The following is a 19,783-nucleotide window of genomic DNA, read 5'->3' as shown; positions in this document are numbered from 1 at the left end:
GAACCTCTCTTCCAGGTTTGGATTTATAACCTCTGGCAATGGCTACAGGCTACTTTTTGCAGAAGGGGAGTTTTGTAAAGGGAACTCTCTTTTCCAGTGGTTTACCAGAACCCCAAGATGATGCAAAGGATGGATCAACCCTCCATCAGAGAAACAGTCACTTACTAATTGGACCTGTCCTCCCTTTGAGTAACTATTAGACTGTGATCTTTGCATGATTAACCAGTTCATAAAAGGCCACCACGCGTTAACAACAGTTCCAACACGTGATTTGGTTTGTTGTGCTAGAGGAGAGGCAAAACATACTGTGAAGCAAGGCGAGGTCTGCGCAAGGACACGCTCTGGCTGCGCTTCCACTGCTTGTTCTTGCGGCGGTTTCGTACACCATCCTCCTGGTCCATCATCTGATCCAAGAGCGTCAGGTCATCGGCGTTGAGCGGTGCCACGGAGATGTCCCTCACGGCACGGAACTCACCACAGTTGTTCAGGTGCTCGTTCTCCAGACGGAAGAAGTTCCACACAAACCGCCTGGGTGGAGGAAAAAAGTGAAAATTACCAATTTGGTTCCACTTTTATGGGCACCACCTGTGTTGGGTGAAGCACTGATACCTGCGCCTAGATACCACGGACTGTTCTCAGTGATCAAAGTGCCTCTGGGAACACCCTGGGACTATGAAGAAACAGCAAATGACTAACAGCAGCATCTGCTACAACATCTTCCCAGCCCTCTGGAGAAAAACAGATCTGTCAGGCTCATTCCTTGTCCTAATGATGACAGCCCTCGTCTGGACAGCATGCAGGCAGAAGGCATGACAAGCAAAATGCAACCTCCACCATGTACCTGGGGGAGGTTCAGCTTCAAGCGCTTTTACTCATTTCAGAAAGCTGTGGAGATCGGTCTCTAACTAGAGTACCAGTATATAAAGAGTCTTACAAGCTTACAGGATCCAAACCGATGACGTAGAACCCAAATTAATGTTTGGAAAAGCAGCAGAGATTCGAGAATAACTGTAAATCTGAGAATCAAGGGAAGTTTCATCTGGAAATTGCAACAAGGTAATTTTAAGGAGAAATTTAGTAATAACAAAACCCTCCAGATTAGGTCTATGTTCAGAGGAAACTGCAAACACAGCCCCACATTGCTGCGGAGCCCTCCACAGCTTTCTTCACTCAGCACCCTGCTTGGATTAAATGTTCCTGTCAGACCTAGTCTTCCATTTTCAAGGACTAGTATCTTCCATGTCCAAGGAGCAAGGCATTTCCCATCGTGCTGATGTTAAAACAAGTAATAAAAACATAAAAGTGAAACAAACTGTTAGATCCAGCAGCCTTACCGGAATACTTCAAGTGGGGCAAATACAGTCGAAATGATGTCCCCAGCGTACGGAAAGATTTGCATGGAAGTGAGGGAGATCTGGATGGTCCACGCAAAACGCAGGATGACATCTTCTACAATGGCACAATAGTAGTATGCCTGAAGAACAAGAGAGGCAATCAGGACAGGTCATCGTACACGTGCTGCACAGAAGACAGACGTCTTCAGGCCTTCAGGAAGATATAGAATTTGCTGTTCAACCACCAGAGAAGTGAAAAACATGACATGATTTCTTTCAAATAAATAATAGAATCACAGAATAATTTGGGTTGGAAGGGTCATTTAAAGCTCATCCAGTGCCACCCCTGTCATGAGCAGGGATCTTCACCAGCTCAGGTTGCTCAGAGCCCTGTCCAGCCTGGCGTGGGATGTCCCCAGGGATGGGGCATCCACCACCTCCCTGGGCAACCTTGGCCAGTGTTTCACCACCCTCAGTGTCAAAAAATTGAACCATACAGCTAGCAAAATGAACTATACAACTAGAAAATCCCAGCCCATAGCACTCAGGAAGCACCAGCAGTCACCTGCAACATGCTCCACACATTTCATTAAAATATTAAAAGCCTTCTCTAATGTAAGAGCAGGCTGTATACTCACTTTCTGTGGGTATACAATTCCTTCTCGAAGAAAGGTATTTTCACCAGCATTTTTGTCGAAGAGACCCCAGTCCATCTTCAGGTCCCAAATTAGGGTATAGCATGAGCTGATGAAATAGAAGATAATCCACAGGTAGAAGAACACTTGGGTGTCACTGTGGTTTTTAGCTGGAAAAGAGAAGAACAACATACTTCTGTACAACTTAAAGCAGATTCCTTCCTAAAATAGCTACAATTCGGCTGATTTGATCAGTGGAAATAACACCCCTTTTATTCAAGTTCCGGGAAAATCTGTCTAGCTAATCTGAAACAAACCAAAAGCCTTATCAGGACCAGCTGTATATTAATTCCGCTTTAATTTCATGCAATGTTTTGCACTTGGGACTATAATTTGTGCTAATTTTTTCTTGAAACTTGTGGTAGACCTGTCATTCTAACTCTGAACGGCAGGTGGAAGCTGAGGGCCATTATTTCACAAGGGACACTGGCTTGTACAAAACAAAACACAATCAGGCAGTGCTCGGTTGGGAGGGTTTTGTCAGAGAATATTTTAGTTTGCCTGAATATAAGCAACTGTGGATTAACGTGCTAAAAGCCTGAAAGGGGATGGGCAGCACGGGAATTTCCAGTAGCCATTTCAGAGGTTGTGGTGGCAAATTAAGCAAAAAGAAGGCAAAATGTTAACATGTACGTATAAATGCCAAAGAAGACTCAGTATTTAAATGCCCAGGCAGAGCTTCTCTTTATGAAACACAGGACTGTGGACCCAAAGTCTGCTCTCCTGTGGATTCGTTTTTGCAACTAAGCTGTTTCCCATTCCCCCCCAAAAACACATGGATCTGATCATTCTGTTTGCTTTTAATTAGCAAATCTGGGTCATAAAGTTCATAAAAATACAATATATTGTAACGCTTTGCAAAGCTGAGTTGCTTTGCATCTCGCTGGTGCTGGGAGTCTTGCCTCCTTTCTGTGCAGCCACTGTAATTGCTCACTCACCGATTCTTTCTAACAAAGCCAATAACGCTTCCAGTACAAAAAAAACAGAATGTTTCCAGTCCAAATCCGATGCTGCCACGCTAAATGACAGTGCTGTTTTCCATATACGTGGCTTTAAAACAACAGAACCCCCGAAGCTGATCACAGAGGGAGCGACAGGGCAATTTTCTCTCTCCTTCTCATTTCTAACAGTTACAACATAAAGGCAGCAATCCAATAATAATTAATGGAGTTGAAAATGAGAGGCATCGTGTAAGAATACATTCCTCCCATTACACCCTTCAGGCTTCCTGGACATGATGCGTAGGATATAGGTCAAACACATGCGCTCATTCTCCGTTCAAAACACTCCCCTCTAAAAGCAAATCTATTAAAGCCACTTATGCAGCAAAGCCCATCTGCGGCGACGCTTCACATCGGCGGAGGGAAAGGAAGGATGTGGGGTCTGCGGCAGCTCGCAGGCTGGGCTCGCTTCCCTGCTTTCTGCGCAAGGCTGGAAGCCTTTGAGCAGCAAACTGGCGTCCTCCGTAGGCTCGGCTTTACCTGGGACAGGTCCTGCATCGCGTCATCGGCCGCCGCAGAGCCCTGACGTCAGCCGGCAGAGACCCTGCAGGGCTCGGTGTCCCGGCACATCAACCCTGCCGCTTTGAAACCGCCTCTCCTATTCATTTTTTAAGCACAGCTGCCCACCAAACAGGACACAGGTGAGGTTTTTGGAGCTCAGCAATTAGGGCTCTACTGCAAGATTTAATTCCTCACCCCCACCAGCTCCTCCAAAGCCTCCACAACATTATTTCAGGAAGAAAGGGCAGATGCTGACATTCAGTGACTCAGACATACTAAGCCTGTTCTGTCCAACATTATTTTTAGTTCATTAGATCTCCATTTTTAGTTTCCACTACCAGACCCTAAACAATAATTCAGAGAGGTAGTCAAGTGCTTTCAAAGCATCTAAAATGCTCCAAACTACCTTGTGAAGCTGTGTGTTCCTATCAAGCTTAGGTCTGAAGGTTAGGTCATTATGCCTTCCATCCCCCCACTTAAGGACAGAACACAAGAATTTACAGATTCTTACTCCACATCTCCATGGACCAGACGCAGAGAAGGCAGCTCTGTGCCTTCAGCCACATCCCGGCGTGAGCCACGTCCTGCAGCTGCAGGGCTGAGGAGCATTTGTAAACGACTAACAAAACTACATCCTAGGTTGGCAATTACATAGGAAGGAGATTTCAAAGGTTCGTGCTGCTTAAACCTAAATTGTCTTGAAGGATGCTGTGTGCAATTACAGAAAGAATGAACGCTGGGAAGAAAAAGGCCCAAATAAGAAATCTGGTGGCATTAACCCCATCAACCTCCAAAGGATATGCTTGCTCTAGTTAGGTTACTGTCATGGTGTCAGGTCCGTCTCCCTGCCCCTATCTCTGCAGCAGTTCTTTCAGTGGCATCTGGGGTCACGCTGCTTGCCCCTTGCTCCTGCTCGCTTTCTCACCGACCAGCTCTGTAATGCATTCAGCTCCTGAAAAAATCCATTAAAAACCCCCCAATTTCTCCTCGATAAAATGCTCTAACCAGAACTAGCCTATTGTCTTGGCCTTTGAATCCCTTCCTTTAACCACTTATCCTCCTTTTCCTTCTGCATGTGATTCTGTTTGATACCTTCCTTCCTTCTCTCCTCATTGGTATTCTGCTGGTGTACAGAAATATGTTTCTGCTCTAGGCAAGCAATTATATCTCAATCTCCACTGGCTGGTCCTAGTGGCCCCTCTTCGCCGCTGCTCAGGGGGCTAGAAAATCAAGGCATTCATATTCTGCCCAGAGGGCTGCCAGTTTTTCAGGAGCTGTGCATATGTATGATGATGTCAGGGTCTATTTGAGCAGGAACTGTTTCATCCTGGTGTTTTTTCTTTGTTTAATGATGTGCTAGAAAGCACCAAAAACCATTAGAGAGTCATAGTGTCAGGATGAGCATAGCAGCCCGGACACCTGGGAGATCTCAGCCTCTCTTAGAGAAAAAAAAAGACCAAGTTTTCAATGTTCTGTGGACTGCAGCACGAGGTGGGTGAAGGACCTTTCTACTCCACGCTCCAAAGGGCACCGCCACCACCACATAGCAACTTCCTAAGCAACCGTTACTCAAAACAGCACGTGCAGAAGCACAAAACTCGGTGTGTAAAGTTGCAGGTGCAGCTTTACCCTCCCTGTCAATGGGCAGATTTTAATATATGTTCACGTGAGGGTGTCTGCAACGTGAAGGTGTTCAGCTACCTCAGAGGCTCTTCAAGTCTGCAGTGCCCCATCATCTTCATTTGCTGCAACGTCAATGGGAAGCAATGTTACCACGGGGGCTGTTTGCAACCTTCACCACTGAATATCCATTAGCATCCTCAAGTTTACCCTATAAAAGTCAATTCCAGTAGATGCTCTACACAAATACACCTAACAAATTGCTCCAGAAGGTCAACTAGATAAATAATGGATGGTTCCTACCTTCGAGCTGAAGCTGTGAATGGCCACAGTCCTAGAAAACAGCCAAAGGCACTTGCAGCAGCAGAATTTACTGCCTGCAAAAATTGCTGATAGACAATATCTTGGATCCCAAACGCAGCCCCAGGGGACAAAATATCTGACCAGCATTCTGAGAGAATAATGCTCTGCAGAAATTACAGCCTGTTCTAAACACAGGCAAGAGAAAGGTTGCTTTCCATCAAAGCTAGACAGCAAATACTATCCCGAACGCTGTTAATATTGACTTTACTTCCAAAGAATACTATCTGTTTACCCTGCTGAATTATTCTGGGGAATGTAAACACTATATAGTATTCAACACAGCAAAAATCAATGCCATGTAATATTGAAGCTCCGGATAAGAGCACAATGGCCCTCGATAAGCACTCCTGGTGTGTCAGCCGCCACAGCTGGCTGGGCTTTCTGCTGATGGTGAGATCCATGATAAAAGCCGCGATAAAAGCTGGGAGAAGAGTGAGGTTATCAGGAAACATGGGCAAGTAAACCCTGCGACATTAGGCGAAACTGACCCCGCCGGAGCAGTTCTGCCTCCAGTGCCAATTAAAAACCTCCTGGCCAAGGCATGCCAAATTCAGTCTTCTTTGATGACCAGCCTTTCAATCACAGATGCAAGCAGAACCAAGGCAAAAATATAGATATTTACAGTGTGCTAACCAAGCACAGACACTAGAGCACAGGGCACACACTTTCTGCCTGGGGATGACGTGTGCCCATTAACTCCATCCCGGCACACAACGGGAGGGGGGTGACAGCCAGAAGTGACTTATCTCCACAAAAACTGCCACCGCCATGACATCCCAAAGCATTTGTCTAACACCTTACTGCTTGAAGTGCAGCACTACCGATCCCTCAGTAATTACACGGCTTAACGAGGGAGCAGCAGCAGCGGTGCCTTTCTGCCCAGCCAGCACGTATTGCAACTTAACGCTGATCCATGGCAGAGCCGTGGCACACGGTGGACTTAACGCAGGGAAAAGGCAAATAACCTGGAGGAGCACAAGGAGAAATCGCCATCGTGCACCAACGGGCTTAGTCAAATACCAACCATTTTGCATGAACAACCTTCTCGTTAGACTCTGCAAACTTCTGCCATAGCCTCCGGGCACAATTTAAAGCAAAGCAGCAAGATACAGTGCAGCAAAGAACTGTCAAGAGGCAACATCTCATTTCTTCTTCTAGTTAGATTCTACATTTGTGGAGTAGGGAAATCCCCAAACTGTGTTTTGACTAAAAACACTCTGCAGGTTTGCATAGGGTTTGTAGGACGATATGACTGTGTCTAATTTCAAGACACAGCAGCAATCTCATTGCTTATATCTCTCAAACAGAAGAACGTGATTTAATTGCAAACAGGAAAAAGCACATCAGCCATGGCTGAGATTTGATCTGAGTCTTCTTCTGGTGGCTTCTCTAGCATTTGAGAAGTGTAACTGCTACCTTGAGGAGGATGGGGTTTCCAATCTAACCATTTGCCAGCAGTCTCACTAACAAGAACATCTGGGTTCACAATCAGAAATCAATAACGTGGCAATCGGGGCCTTCACTGGATAATTTAGGGATTGGGACCCAATGTCATCTGCTACCTCTATACAGCTTTGAGATCCAAAAGCAGATTCCTTCAAGATATAATAGCAACCACAAAAATCAAAATTAAAGAAAATATTGTTGGATGATTGCATCTCTTAGATTTCTGCAGCAGAGAGTTCCAGACCTGCATACATTTGAAAGGAAAAATCACTTGATGCTGTCAGTTGCTTTTCTTAAATTGTTCCATTAAAAAAAGGTCAGGTTTTCCCCTCCTGAGTACCCATGAAATGAGGTGTCACCAGGCCATCCTTTTTACTCACACCCTATTCATTAGTGTTCCCGCTTCTCCAGCCACCTTTAACACTGCAGTGTATTAAGCCACACAAACAGTTACTATTAGTCCGCTTTCCAAATCCCAGCTATTAAAATCCATCTCTCTCCCAGCTGCAAGCTGAAGAAGAGACAGCACGAATCACCCAGCACCAGGTGCTGAGGCTGCCGGCACCAGGAATGTCCTGCTTGACATTTGCAGACCTACAAAGCCCAGGAAGATTTCCCTCTGGGATTTACATGCCTCATTTGTGCTGACACTCGGGTGCGGTGGCAATTCCCAAAATCCCCTCCCAGGCTCCCGTCTCATGTCCCGCTCACTTACCCGACTAGGGTGGTCCTGCCGGGGTGCTCCTCACCCTTCCCCAGCTCAACCCCAAAGAACCATCACCGGGACTTGTGCCTAAGCAATTAGAGCAGCTGACGAGCCGGCGTGAAGGAGCCGGGCTTGCCCACGGTGCTGCCGAGACCCACGTCAAAGCTGGGAGGAGGTCAAAGGCCGGGATGGAGATGTTTGCCCATGGCAATGCCTCCAATTCTTCACTAATGACACTGCCGCTGCTCTGATGGGAAGGATCAGAAAGACTGGCTAATGAATACAACTCATTACTGAAGGTCTCCTGGGCATGGGTTGACAGGGTTTCAGACAAAAATTCATCCTAGCTCACAGCAATGTGACAGACGTTGCACGTTTCGGCTCCAAGTAATCATCCTGATGGAGCTGCCAGGATGCTGTGCTAAGGCAAGCCGCAAAAAAACTGCCAGTATTAAGAAAGCAGCCAGGAAAGAAGCCAGTTAATCCCATTACAAAGTTTGTTTTACTTCAAGAGGTCAATCCAAACGCTCTACAGGGCTCTTGTGACATCTAAATCAAATGATCTGGCTTGCCGCAGTGCTGAGAAAGAGCAGGAGACACAGGAGATCTCGTATCAACACAAACACTAGGGAACAGGATCTCACAATAGCTGCTTGTTTCAGTCGTTCATGAGATTTGTACTTGAATTCTATACGTCCATTTATTTTGCTTTACCTCACTCCCTAGAAACGACGTTTCTCAACTGAGGTGTTATAAGCTGCTGCACCAATGCCTGATCTCTGTGAAAGTCATTTTAGTCCCGGTTCTCACCTCACCTTGCTCTCCTCTCCTGCTGCAACCTTTCAGGATCACAGTTAATTACTGTTCCACCTACCAGTAAACTCACCCCACAGGGGTTGCACCCTGCAGCTTCTAACACGGCAGTAACCAGGACGAGGTGACACAACCCACTAAATACAGAGCTGAGGTGCAGCCAGGTATCCCCCCATAGCTCCCAGTGCAATTTGATGTTATCACCATCCTCCCCTCCATCATCATCCTCCACCTGCAAGTCCTACTCCTCCCAGGGCAGCTGTGGTGAGACACAGAGAGGGAGAACCAGCGATCCATTCCAGCATGAAGTGGCTACACCAGCCAGTGTCACCGCTGGTAGCAGCTGAAGCCATCGTGATTAATGAGGAATGGGCCTCAGCTACAAGACCTGGGAATTTTCCACTCTGTTTTCAAAAAGCAGCACATTTCCCACTCATCTTCATCTGGTCAGACCTGCTCAAACTTCTCTATTAGTAAGGGATGGTCCAACAGCTTCCTGCACAAGCCCATTAATCAAAGAATGACTCCTGCCTCGACACTTCATGTCTCTATTCCTTGGCAAACCAAGGAGTTTCACACCTTTCCCAGGCTTTAAACAAATCACAAATTCCACATCACTTCATCAGGAGAAGCCTGTTTCTGAATTGATGGTGAGAACATGGACAGAAGTGCTGCTCTTTAGAGACAGCCCTATTTAGTTAATTCCTGTATTTTTAATTACTGTCAGTTTCCTGGGCTGTTTAATGAGGAAGTACATGGCAGTGACATTATCTTAGACCCACCTAAGGCTCTCCACGGCACTTCCAAACCGCTGACAGCCAGCGCTCAGCACTCTTATTTGGAGTACCTGGAAGGTGCGTGGGAGCAGTGCGAAAGAAGAGATGTTTCCAGATGTTTCCAAGTTTCCAGGCCATGTGGATTAATTTTGGAATAATTCAGAGGTTAATAAACAGCTGGATAGTCCCCAGACCACAATGATTTCATTGAATAAGGTGTGTAAATCAAAGAGACAATGAAAACTTGCATAAACTGTCTTTCAGTTAAAGGATAAAATCCCACACAGCCAATTTTAATCCATTATTTGTGCTTAAGTGCAGTTAACACTTTCCTGAAAAAAACAAGGTAAACACACAAATGCTCACGCTGAAACAGCAAATCCCACAAAACAAAATGATGTAAGAGTACAAAGCACTGGAGAAGCTCAGTTCTTCATGCACAGACGCCAAATCTATATTCCCTGGGAAACTTCCAATGATGCCGTGGGAGCAAAAGGCATCAAGGTAAGAGAAAATTGACAGACAGTAGCAAAATGAAGAAGCATCTCATTTTACAAAGAACAAAGTTGGAGCATAAATCATGCATAAAGCTTAAGAAGTGACCAGCACTCAGAACAGTACAAGGCAACTCTAGTTGCACTGTTCCTCATAAAAGACAAATACCTTAATATAACAATCCTATCTTACAAAGACCAAACCATGTCTGAGTGAGGAATTAAATCAGGGCTGGCTATTCTAGGTATGTCAGGACACTCGATTAAATGTAAATGCACTTTATATGTGAGGGGATCCCTGTGGAACACAACTACAAGCTGGACTGAAGTGGAAGCAGCTACACCGGTGCATTTGTTAAGGAAAGCACATCTGCTTTTGGCAGAGCAAAAACACATCAAAAAGCAGATGTGCATCAAAACAACACTGCACTTTGGGTAAATATTCTGCTGTAGACATGAGCTTAATAATTTGTTTCCCCGGCACCGTGCAGGTTTCCATAGGGATTAAATAATATATATATTATATACATATATAGTATTCAGTTGGCTGGCACTAGGGGAAGCCTGCTCGGCACTGCCGGGGAAGTTAAAGCAAGGGCAGGAAAGTTAAAGCAAGGGCAGGAAAGTTAAAGCAAGGGCAGGAAAGTTAAAGCAAGGGCAGGAAAGTTAAAGCAAGGGCAGGAAAGTTAAAGCAAGGGCAGGAAAGTTAAAGCAAGGGCAGGAAAGTTAAAGCAAGGGCAGGAAAGTTAAAGCAAGGGCAGGAAAGTTAAAGCAAGGGCAGGAAAGTTAAAGCAAGGGCAGGTTTCTGCTCAGTCGTGCTGGGAGCAGGCAGGAGCTGGCGACACACACTCCAGTTGCCAGGTAGCTTAGAGTTACAGATCTGCCTCATTTGCCTGTGCAAACATACCCCACAGGAGTATATTTACAGAACGCAGCCTTTGCTTCCCATTCCTTTGAGTGATATAAAAAAACCCCAAAATACTGAGAATTCTTCCTTTGAGAGCTCAGCAACAGTTGCCCTGGGGCTGCTGCTGAGCGGGCAGCTTGCATCAGTGCTCGTCCACACCACCGCTGCCCGCTCCCAAATCATCTTAAGGGGTAGCTACTCTCACTTCAGCTTCACTAATTCAGGAACTGATAGCTCGGTGTTAACTCTGTAAAACTGGTCTAGTCCCAGGACAACAGGATTGACTGTTTGGGAGAGAAAATCTAATAGATACTACCAGTCCAACATCCCAGCTGCACTTAGCAGAGAAAATTGCATTCTGCATCTAAATCAAAAGGAAGAAAAATAAAGCAACAGCTTCTCTAAGGGAAGGAAGAATCGGAATTACGCACTGCCCAAGCAATATGAATTATTAAACAGTGGTATTTTAGGGAAACTGAGATACTAGTCATGAGTCCAGAATACACTGTATAACTGGGAAGATCCTTCACTACAGCAGGTTTGGAGAAAGGACTATCAAGTATGACTAGGAGCAGCACACATCACTTAAACACAATAAGGTAGCATTTAAACATTTCTTTAGTTCGAGTTGTTTTCCAACAAGCATACAAAACCACAGCACAACACTGTCACAAGTGCATTCTATGTGAATTAGCTGATTTACAACACCAGCAAACACCCCCAGCCACACAGTCCATCTTCCCCAGCCAGCAGACACGAGCTAAAAGCCTACAGAGCAGCTACAAATGATTCCGTGTTCAAACCACAGGAGGAACACCAGGCTTTCCGGAGGGCTGCGATGTCCCCAGGGCTCCCAGTTGGAGAACAGGCGCTGGTGTGCGTTAGCTGACCTTCCCAAAAAAGGCCACCAGTTACCCTCGTCCTGGCAGCCAAAAGCTGTTATTCCACAGGCTTGCATGTCATAGGCTTGCAAACACAGGTTTGAAAGACTATTTAAATAAAACTCTTGTTACCACAGCAATTAACAGGCTCATCACTTACTGCAATTTAGAGCAAGTCTAAGGAGCAATGAGCTTTACCAATTTGACACTTATTTTGGGCACTGTCTGCTTTCTTAAGAGCAAGCAGCTATCCCCCAACAGATGTTTTGTAGGTAAGAGATGGGTGCTTGTGATCCTCAGGCAGACACGGAGAAAGTGTGGGCAAGCTGTGCATCTATTTTCAACAGTAATATCATAACAACTTGACAAAAGACCGTCTGATTAAGTTCAAAAAGAACTGGGAATCTAGGTAAAGCACACAGATAAAATCGGAGTTTTAACAGGTACAGTTATGGCAGGATGGGAACAGGCCTACAGGGCTGACGAGACACAGCAAGGTCTTTAGGCAGCCCTCTGAAAAATCACTACAAGCCCAGACACTTACAAAATCTGTGCTAACACAATTTCCAAAGGCCCTGAAGCTTCCAAATTTTTTTTTCTATGACACCAACAACTCTCTGCTATTGATTCCCAATAATAAAACTGAACGGACAACAGCTGAGAGTCAGGAACATCTCTCAGCAATTGGAACAATTTACCTGGGTTATAAACACCTCATTGCAACCCACTCTCTGCCCGCCAGTGACATTTGGCAGCAATGACAACAGGGGCCAGCGGTACCGGCACAGATACAGGCTCCGAGGGGAGTAGGAAGGGGTCAAATTCTTCGACGGGACATTTTGACAGATGCTAGTTTTCCTCTAGGTTCCAAACTTATCCCAACCTTCCCGCAGGAAGGAGAAGCATTACTGAGCCTCCCCAGAACAGGCAAAGTATGTATTAATTATATACATGATTATATTTGCTATAATAAAAGCATATAAGCAGTGACTACAGCCAGGCAATGCGTACGTATCTCATCTCGGGGTTTGGCGGTGGTGACTAACTGGACTGCAGGGCTGGAAATGAAGAGCTGCAGGATGTCACCAAGCAAATTAGTTAAAACGGGAACAAGCTTGGGGGACACGGCAGCAGGCAGAGATGCTCAGAGGGGTCAGGCGCTGCATCCGCCGTCCCTCTGGATACGGAGCATCCAACTTCCAGCCTTCAGCCAGCCCACATCAGTGCATGTCTCTGCCGATAAAACTCAAGGCTTGACCAACATTATTGGTGTGACTTCAGGCCCAGCTATGTCAAAACAGCAATTTCTTGGCCGCTAGAAGGTTTCTAATAACCCTGCCAGCCCTCTAAAAAAACTAGAAGTATGCCTTGAATGCTTCTCCCTGCTCCACCACAATAATATTTCAGGATAAATAATTGCTCGGGAGTGTGTGCAGTCACTAATTCCTGGAGAAATAGGAGGCACATGTTTTCAAATGAAAGAACGCCGCTTTCAGGACTTAAGAACAATGAAAGGCAGGGCGGCTGCCTGAAGTGCAGAAACTAAAAGCTTTTTCCCTTCAGAACAAGAACAGAATCGAGTAATTGTCGTTTCCAGGGAGATGGGGAACTTGAGGGATCAGAGCTCAATCTGCAGTTAAATGGATTGGAAACAACTTCCTACCAGCCGTAGAAAATACATGGATAGACACACACAGGAAAATCCAGGGAGGGCATTTTCCCGGCACTGTGCGCATCTCCCTGTGTTCAGGAATGATGGACTGACTTTATTCAGATGATCCAGGTTAGCAGTTCACAAGTGCCAAGGGAGAAGTATTTCCTAGGTTATCCCCCACCTTATACATCTCCCATTCTACCTCCCTTCACAGAAAAAATGGACAGGTATTTCAGTTTTCTCCTTTAGAGAGAGAAACCTGAAAATACTTTATTGTGCTTTAGAAACATCATTCTAAGCAGACCAGGTATGTGAAAAAGACCTAAAGGGAGATCTTAACATACTCTTTGCAAGCTAGGCAGGCCTTTGCCTTTCCACTGAGATGTTTCACAGATGCCAAAAGACAAAAGTTCATGCTTCAATGGGAGGCCACATCCCAAGCTTCTCCCATGTAAAAATCAAATCCCACAACTTGCAAAGGATTTTCCAAAATAACCAATACCTTTATGAGTGCTGTAGAGGGCTGCAAATGTCACCACAAAGAAGGTGGTGGAATATTTTCCAGCGTTAACCAGATGAAAGGCCCGTTTGTTATCACGGTAACGGCGCAGGCACTGGATGAATCGCAACCAAGCAGGGATGCACTGGACAACGGCTCTCACTCCGTAGGAGTAGCTGTAACAAATCTGATTATCTGCAAGAAAAAAGTTTCAGGGACACAGAGTCAGTAAGTTTGCCAACTCCTGTCATGTTCCTTTCTGTAAGCATAATATCACTTGACACGACAGCAACTCATGGCTTCAACAACTGGGGCGAGAGGCAACGACACCAACATGACACCGATGTCTGAAACCCTTCTTTTTGTTGAGAAAAACACCAGGAAAACCCCAGCTTTGCCTGGAAGCCCCAAGCAGGCCGTATTCTTACGTTGTCTTGCTCAGCGCATCTAAACCAAACACCCCACTAACAAACATTTGTTTCTTATTCAGACTACTGGAGACATCTTATTAGTTGATATTTATCCCAAAGCACTGTGTTATCATTACACTGGACTGGAAGAGCACAAGTTATTATCTGCTCAGTTGCTTTATCTTATTTTTATTATTATTTGAAATAAATAAATATCTAGTTACTTGCAACACCATCTGAAAGAGAAAGATCAGACGGATTGGAAGAACGAAGTGAACACTGATGCTTATTGAAGCATACTGCAAATTCTTTCAGCAGGTGTCAAAACCATCAGCCACCACGATTTGTCAGCAGCCACCGCTTAAAATGGAAAGACAACAGCCCGATCCTGGGGGAGACAGGTACGAGTTTGCCCCTGGGAAGGCCAAAGTCGAAAATTCATATGCCAACCGTGCGGCTTTTCTGGCTGGGAAGAAGAGAGGCAGAGCACGCACAGCCCGGCGTCACAGCGTCAACTCTAATTGAATAAGGGGTGGCATTAACGAGCTCTGAGGAAGTTCCTAAACCGTCTCTTGCTCCAGGGCACTGCGATGAAGCCTGTAAGATTCAGGCTGCAGCACAGAAAATCGTGGTTAACAAGCTCATGCGATTCATTTTCATGCTGAGCAACAGAACAGGCTAAAAGCAAATACATGGTTAAACCACTATGAAATAAAACAATGCCAGGAAAATGGATTTCTCTCTCCAGTCAAGAAGTGTCATGTCTAAATTCCTTGATGAACATATAAATCAGGCCACATGGCTGGATTAAGAAATGAACACTGATGTGAAATTCCATTTCTCTGGATGGAAGTAAGAAAAGGGAGAATCTCTGTCATGCCGTGTTTACAAGGAATGCCAATTATTTTAGTTTCCTACGTCCCTGGTAACCCTCTTCAAAACAGACAGATGATGATTACGGAACTGTCTTGCTCAGTGTTTTTCAGATCATTTTGCCCACATTCGCATGGGTCGTCAGCTTTAGACTACCTGTATTTGCCAGAAGTCCAGCATTGTCCTCCCACTGAACCTCAAAGCTGTAGAAGCAGATCATGTATTCCAGATCCATGAGTATCACGACCAGGCTGTTGAGCTGATCAGCCAGCCAGAAATCTGCGAAGCCTACCTTGTGGAAGGGAGCAGTGAACACTCGAAACTGTCGGGGAAAAAAAGAGAGAAAGGAATAATTCATGACAGAGTGTCAAAGACATCTAAATGCAGTGGCAGTGCATCACAGCATTGAACAAATATGGAAGAAATGCTTCAAGATTTATTGGTGACCTCTCGCTCCTGATGATAAAAGAAGATAACCGTCTCCTCACTTTTATTACAAATAACATTCCTGCTTTTTCCCTTCTGCATGCAACTACCCATGTCCTCTCCCACCTTGTTGGTTTTCTACTGGCAGAAGAGCCCAGTCTCCTCCAACCAAGCTCTTTCCCAGAAATTCCCAGTCTCCATGGAGGAGCTCTGCACAGCTCTGCTTCTCCCATGGCTCCTTATTTTGCCCAGTGCTTTCTTTCTACCATTTATGTCTGTTGACATCTTCCTCACTTACCTTCACCCTCACACTTAATATCACTGAGATTACATGCCCTCAGCATGGCCATTAGCCTGACCACGGCTCAGTTTACTTAACACTTTAGTTGTTCTTTGATGTTAGAAGTTGCAAGAATGACTGTTACTGCTAGATCTGCCAAAGTCTCTAGCAGAGAAAGAGTTAAAGAAAGGGCGGAGGAAATCCTCTTGACTGTCAATTAGATTCCCCCTCAATCCCAGTCCACTTTCTCTCTAAGCCTGAACAGCAGTTTTGCTGCTTTCAAATCAGACAGTTTTCATGGCCCATTACCTTTGATTACAACTCTCTCTACCCGGTTAGTTATAGTTACTAACGGCCAATTTCTCAAAGAGACGGCACTAGCACCATCCGGTACTTCAGAGATTTATGAACCTTTAAATTAATGAAAGCACCAGCTAACACTGATCTTTTATATTGCTCTCCTTATTAACCTAAAGGGTACACGGTTACAGAAACCTGGGAAAGGACTGACAGGTTCCCATCAGCCTGTAATGCCTATTTAAGGCTCTGGTCCTAAATTTCAAAGCCAAATAGGGGATTAAGACTTAGCGGCATAAAGCAGATATGGATCTTGACCCAGAAAGCACTGTGCTCACGTAGGACGGCACCTTACAAATGCTGAAAGAGGGCCAGGCGCCAGGGAAGTCTGTCCTCACAGCTGTCCAGCTGCACAACAGCTGCTGCAGAGGTCAGAGAAGCCACACCAGCCTTTCTTTGCAAAAGGTCCTTCCTCTGTTTTACCAGCACTCCCAGATGCCATCTCTACCGGTTTCATCATAGACTATTTTTTTTTTTTCCATAAACAAAAACAAATGAAATGTAAAAACAGCTTTACCAGATACATATCCTTGGAAAAAAAAATAAAATGAAATAAAATCCATGTTGTTATTTAACCTAGGGAGAGACACTTTAGCACTGCCAAATGAGAGCATAGAATTTTTAAGAGAGTAGAAGCTTTCCACCTAAAGGTTACAGCAGAGGAGGGATCAGCAGATCTGTACGCAACCTTCTGGGGGAACTCAGTCAACTCTTCTCAAGGAGCTGAGCTGCTGTTTGAACCCTCTAAACTACAAAAGGGTGCTGGCAGCAGAAGGCACTGCCCGTGGGCAGGTACCAGTGGCAAGTCTGCAATTCCCTATTCAGAAATGTCTGTAACATCCTCCAGTGAAGATGGATTGCAAGAGTAAAGTCATAAAATACCAAAAGCTGGAGCTGACCCTCAGTTTCAAGTCATCGGTTGCAATCATATATCAACGGTGGCACAATCCAAGCACAAGACTTCCTGGTGCTGACCTCTGCAGTTTCAATAAGCGCTGAGACTGGAGATATTTGAGCTGGAGCTAAAGACTTGCTAGATTTTCACCTCTCCCAGACAGGCTCCCTGCAGTTGTCTGGCGGAGAGCGTGGGCTCGCAGACACCTCGCCATCCCCTGCGCCGGGATCCGATTCCTCCCGGCGAACCGCTCTCCTCAGCCCACACGAGCACGCTCGTGGGCTTCTCATCCGGCTGCAAAGGGGCAAAGAATGCTCCCCTAAGCACACGGGCGAGAAAGAAGAGCCTGGCATGGGAATTAAACTTACTACGGGCTAAATAACTTCTTTCACTCTGAGGAAGATCAATTCAGGTCCAACCTGCAGTTCCTCAGGTGCGATCAAAGCAGATCCCACTCATGAGTACCAACAAGCGGCTGTTGATGGTCAGGGGTGGATGCAGTAAGCCTCCCAGATCCATCGCAAAATGCTACAACACGCTAAAGTATGGTCCCGATTTGGTTTTAGAAAAATTGAAGATGCCAGTGATGCTGTGCTACACCTGATACGTCAGACATCAATTGCGGCTGGAAATGAAATCTATCAAGCATGTGAAGAAAAACAATCACCAAACCAAAATTTGTGTGAACAGCACGGTTCTAAAAATCGTGCTATTTAAACTGTCCTTTCACCCAGACAGTTGCTGGCAACTGCAAGGAGAAATGAAATACACCCAGCTGGCCAATTACATACAATAGAAATTAGAAAAGCCTAACAGCTACTCTTTATGCGGTTTGTCTGGCCTATTTATTCCCCTTCCTCCTTCCACATAACACACAGCCAGAGGTACTGTGTCATTTTCCACCATTAAGGTGATCTTGCATTTGATGAAGCTTTTTTCCCCAGGAAGCCTGGGGATGAATTGGCCTGTGCATGCTCAAATGTGTATCTGTACCAAAGATTGCAGCAATGTCTAGAGAGAGCTGGGATAGAGCAGGTCCTGGAAACTAAGAGCTCTGTGAAGACTGAGAATCTTACCCTGTTAAGACATTAAGATAAATTAGAACAGATATTGCTCATGTGGTTAGAGCACTTCCAGAGCTTCCCCCTGCACCAAGGGACAGCAGTAAGACTAATGAGGCTTGGGACTAAAGGTACCTCTGTGAGAGATGGCTGAAGGCTGGAAGGCAAAAATAGGAAGGAACTGAAATAGTAGTAAGCGAGCACATAAAATACCGAGGTTAACTAGCTGTGTGTATACCTGCACACACATGCCTGAAGCACGATTCTACGTTTCATTTTTGTCATGTTCCAAAGAAAGTTAAATGTTTTAAATGGCACTAAAATGATTCTGCAAAAAACATCAGTTGGCCAAACCCTCTTCTGCCCGATGCTCTCGGAGCAGTTCCAGCAAGAATAAGGTATCGAGGGAACCAACTTGATTAAAGTCAATTTAAAAGTGCATACAGGGTGGGGATGAATGTGTGAAAGAGCCATTGGGGAAGAAACTGATGAACCATCCAACAAGTTTAAAAACTGTTCTTTTGGAGCTCCCACCTATAACTGGAACACTGAAGTAGCATGAAAATTTACATCCAATTTACCAAATCTATCTTACGACGAAAGTAGAAGTTGGCTCCAAAATAAATTCCTTAAAATCCCAAACAGATTTGCTGAAAAAAAACCCACCCATGAACATAATTTTATAAGCAGTAACCTTTGCAAAGGTTCCCTCTCCATCATGAGCCCTCCCAGTGCTGGCACTCGCCCAGTTTGGGCTGAGCAGCATCCACGCAGCCTTGCCTTACAGCCCTGTAACCCCATCAAACTATTTCACTACATTCAGGAACAAACAAGCAAAGATATCCCAGTGTTTCTGTATGTACAATAGTATGTATGTATGTATGTATGTATGTATACAGCTGCCTATAGCAAGATTAAAAAGTAGCTACCTGCAATGTGAAGATAACGATAGGCTGGTACAGACAAGCTCTGTGATACACAGTGACATAAGCACCCCTTTTCCCTCAAGATTAGTGCTGCTTTTGTATACTTAACTGCTGCTGCTCAGCTACAGCATTTTTTAAAACTTTATTTATCTATTTAAATCAGGTTTGAGACTTACCAATAGTTTGAGCAGCCAAAACCGAGACTTGTAATAAAAGGTTTTGGTAGGGTTGATGAGAAAAAGCAACATGAAGCCGTACAAGATGAGTGGGTTCACCTGCATAGGGATGTAGGTGAATTTACCATATATACATGCCAGCAGGCTCAGGCACCACAAAACCCCCAGGAAACCAGCAATCTACAGAAAAAAAGAAAACCACATAGATACTTTATGAAAATACAGCTCTGAAACCTACAATGAATTCTCATTATAAGGAAAGGGAGAGCAGTGCTCAATCCTGTAATCTAATCAGACTTGAGCGACTTCCTCTCCTAATTGTGTTAGAATTCCTTGCCAGGAAATGGTGCAGGATTTATCCTCCCGATACACCGCACGGCTCCACCACTCCTCCAATCTATTCTGTTTACCTCAAAGAGATGTTGATGGGACAAGTTGCTGCGGGGATTGAGTTCGAAGATGAGGACGTGATTCACTCCAGCCTGTCTCCAGCCGTACGTGTTGATACCCAGGAGAAAGAGGAATTCTATCAGGAGAAAGCCACCTCGATAGATTCTCACCAGTGGCCACACATTTGGTCCATCTATAAAAGCCACACCTGGCAAAGACAAAAAAAAAAAATGAATCGACCTTAGCGATGGTCCAAATTGTGTCACAAAGCTGCTTTATGGTGGCTCTCAGACTCTTGG

The 19,783-nt window shown here is 45.1% G+C and overlaps 1 protein-coding gene across 1 annotated transcript in view; it reads right to left on the bottom strand.

The window, feature by feature from the left end:
• The window catches only part of XPR1 (xenotropic and polytropic retrovirus receptor 1), a 108,654-nt gene that overhangs the window by 5,835 nt on the left and 83,036 nt on the right, over positions 1-19,783 (bottom strand). Inside the window, exons 8-14 of the mRNA XM_082054710.1 lie at positions 19,505-19,692; positions 19,095-19,274; positions 15,130-15,295; positions 13,694-13,885; positions 1,973-2,139; positions 1,335-1,474; positions 307-528 (exon numbers count right to left, since the gene is read on the bottom strand). Coding sequence (XP_081910836.1) covers positions 307-528; positions 1,335-1,474; positions 1,973-2,139; positions 13,694-13,885; positions 15,130-15,295; positions 19,095-19,274; positions 19,505-19,692 — 1,255 coding nt within the window. The remainder of the gene's footprint in view (positions 1-306; positions 529-1,334; positions 1,475-1,972; positions 2,140-13,693; positions 13,886-15,129; positions 15,296-19,094; positions 19,275-19,504; positions 19,693-19,783) is intronic.

This window comes from Streptopelia decaocto (genome assembly GCF_964273445.1).
Source record: "Streptopelia decaocto genome assembly, chromosome: 5".
Classification (NCBI taxonomy): Eukaryota; Metazoa; Chordata; class Aves; order Columbiformes; family Columbidae; genus Streptopelia; species Streptopelia decaocto.
This window is presented reverse-complemented; position numbering and strand designations above follow the sequence as displayed.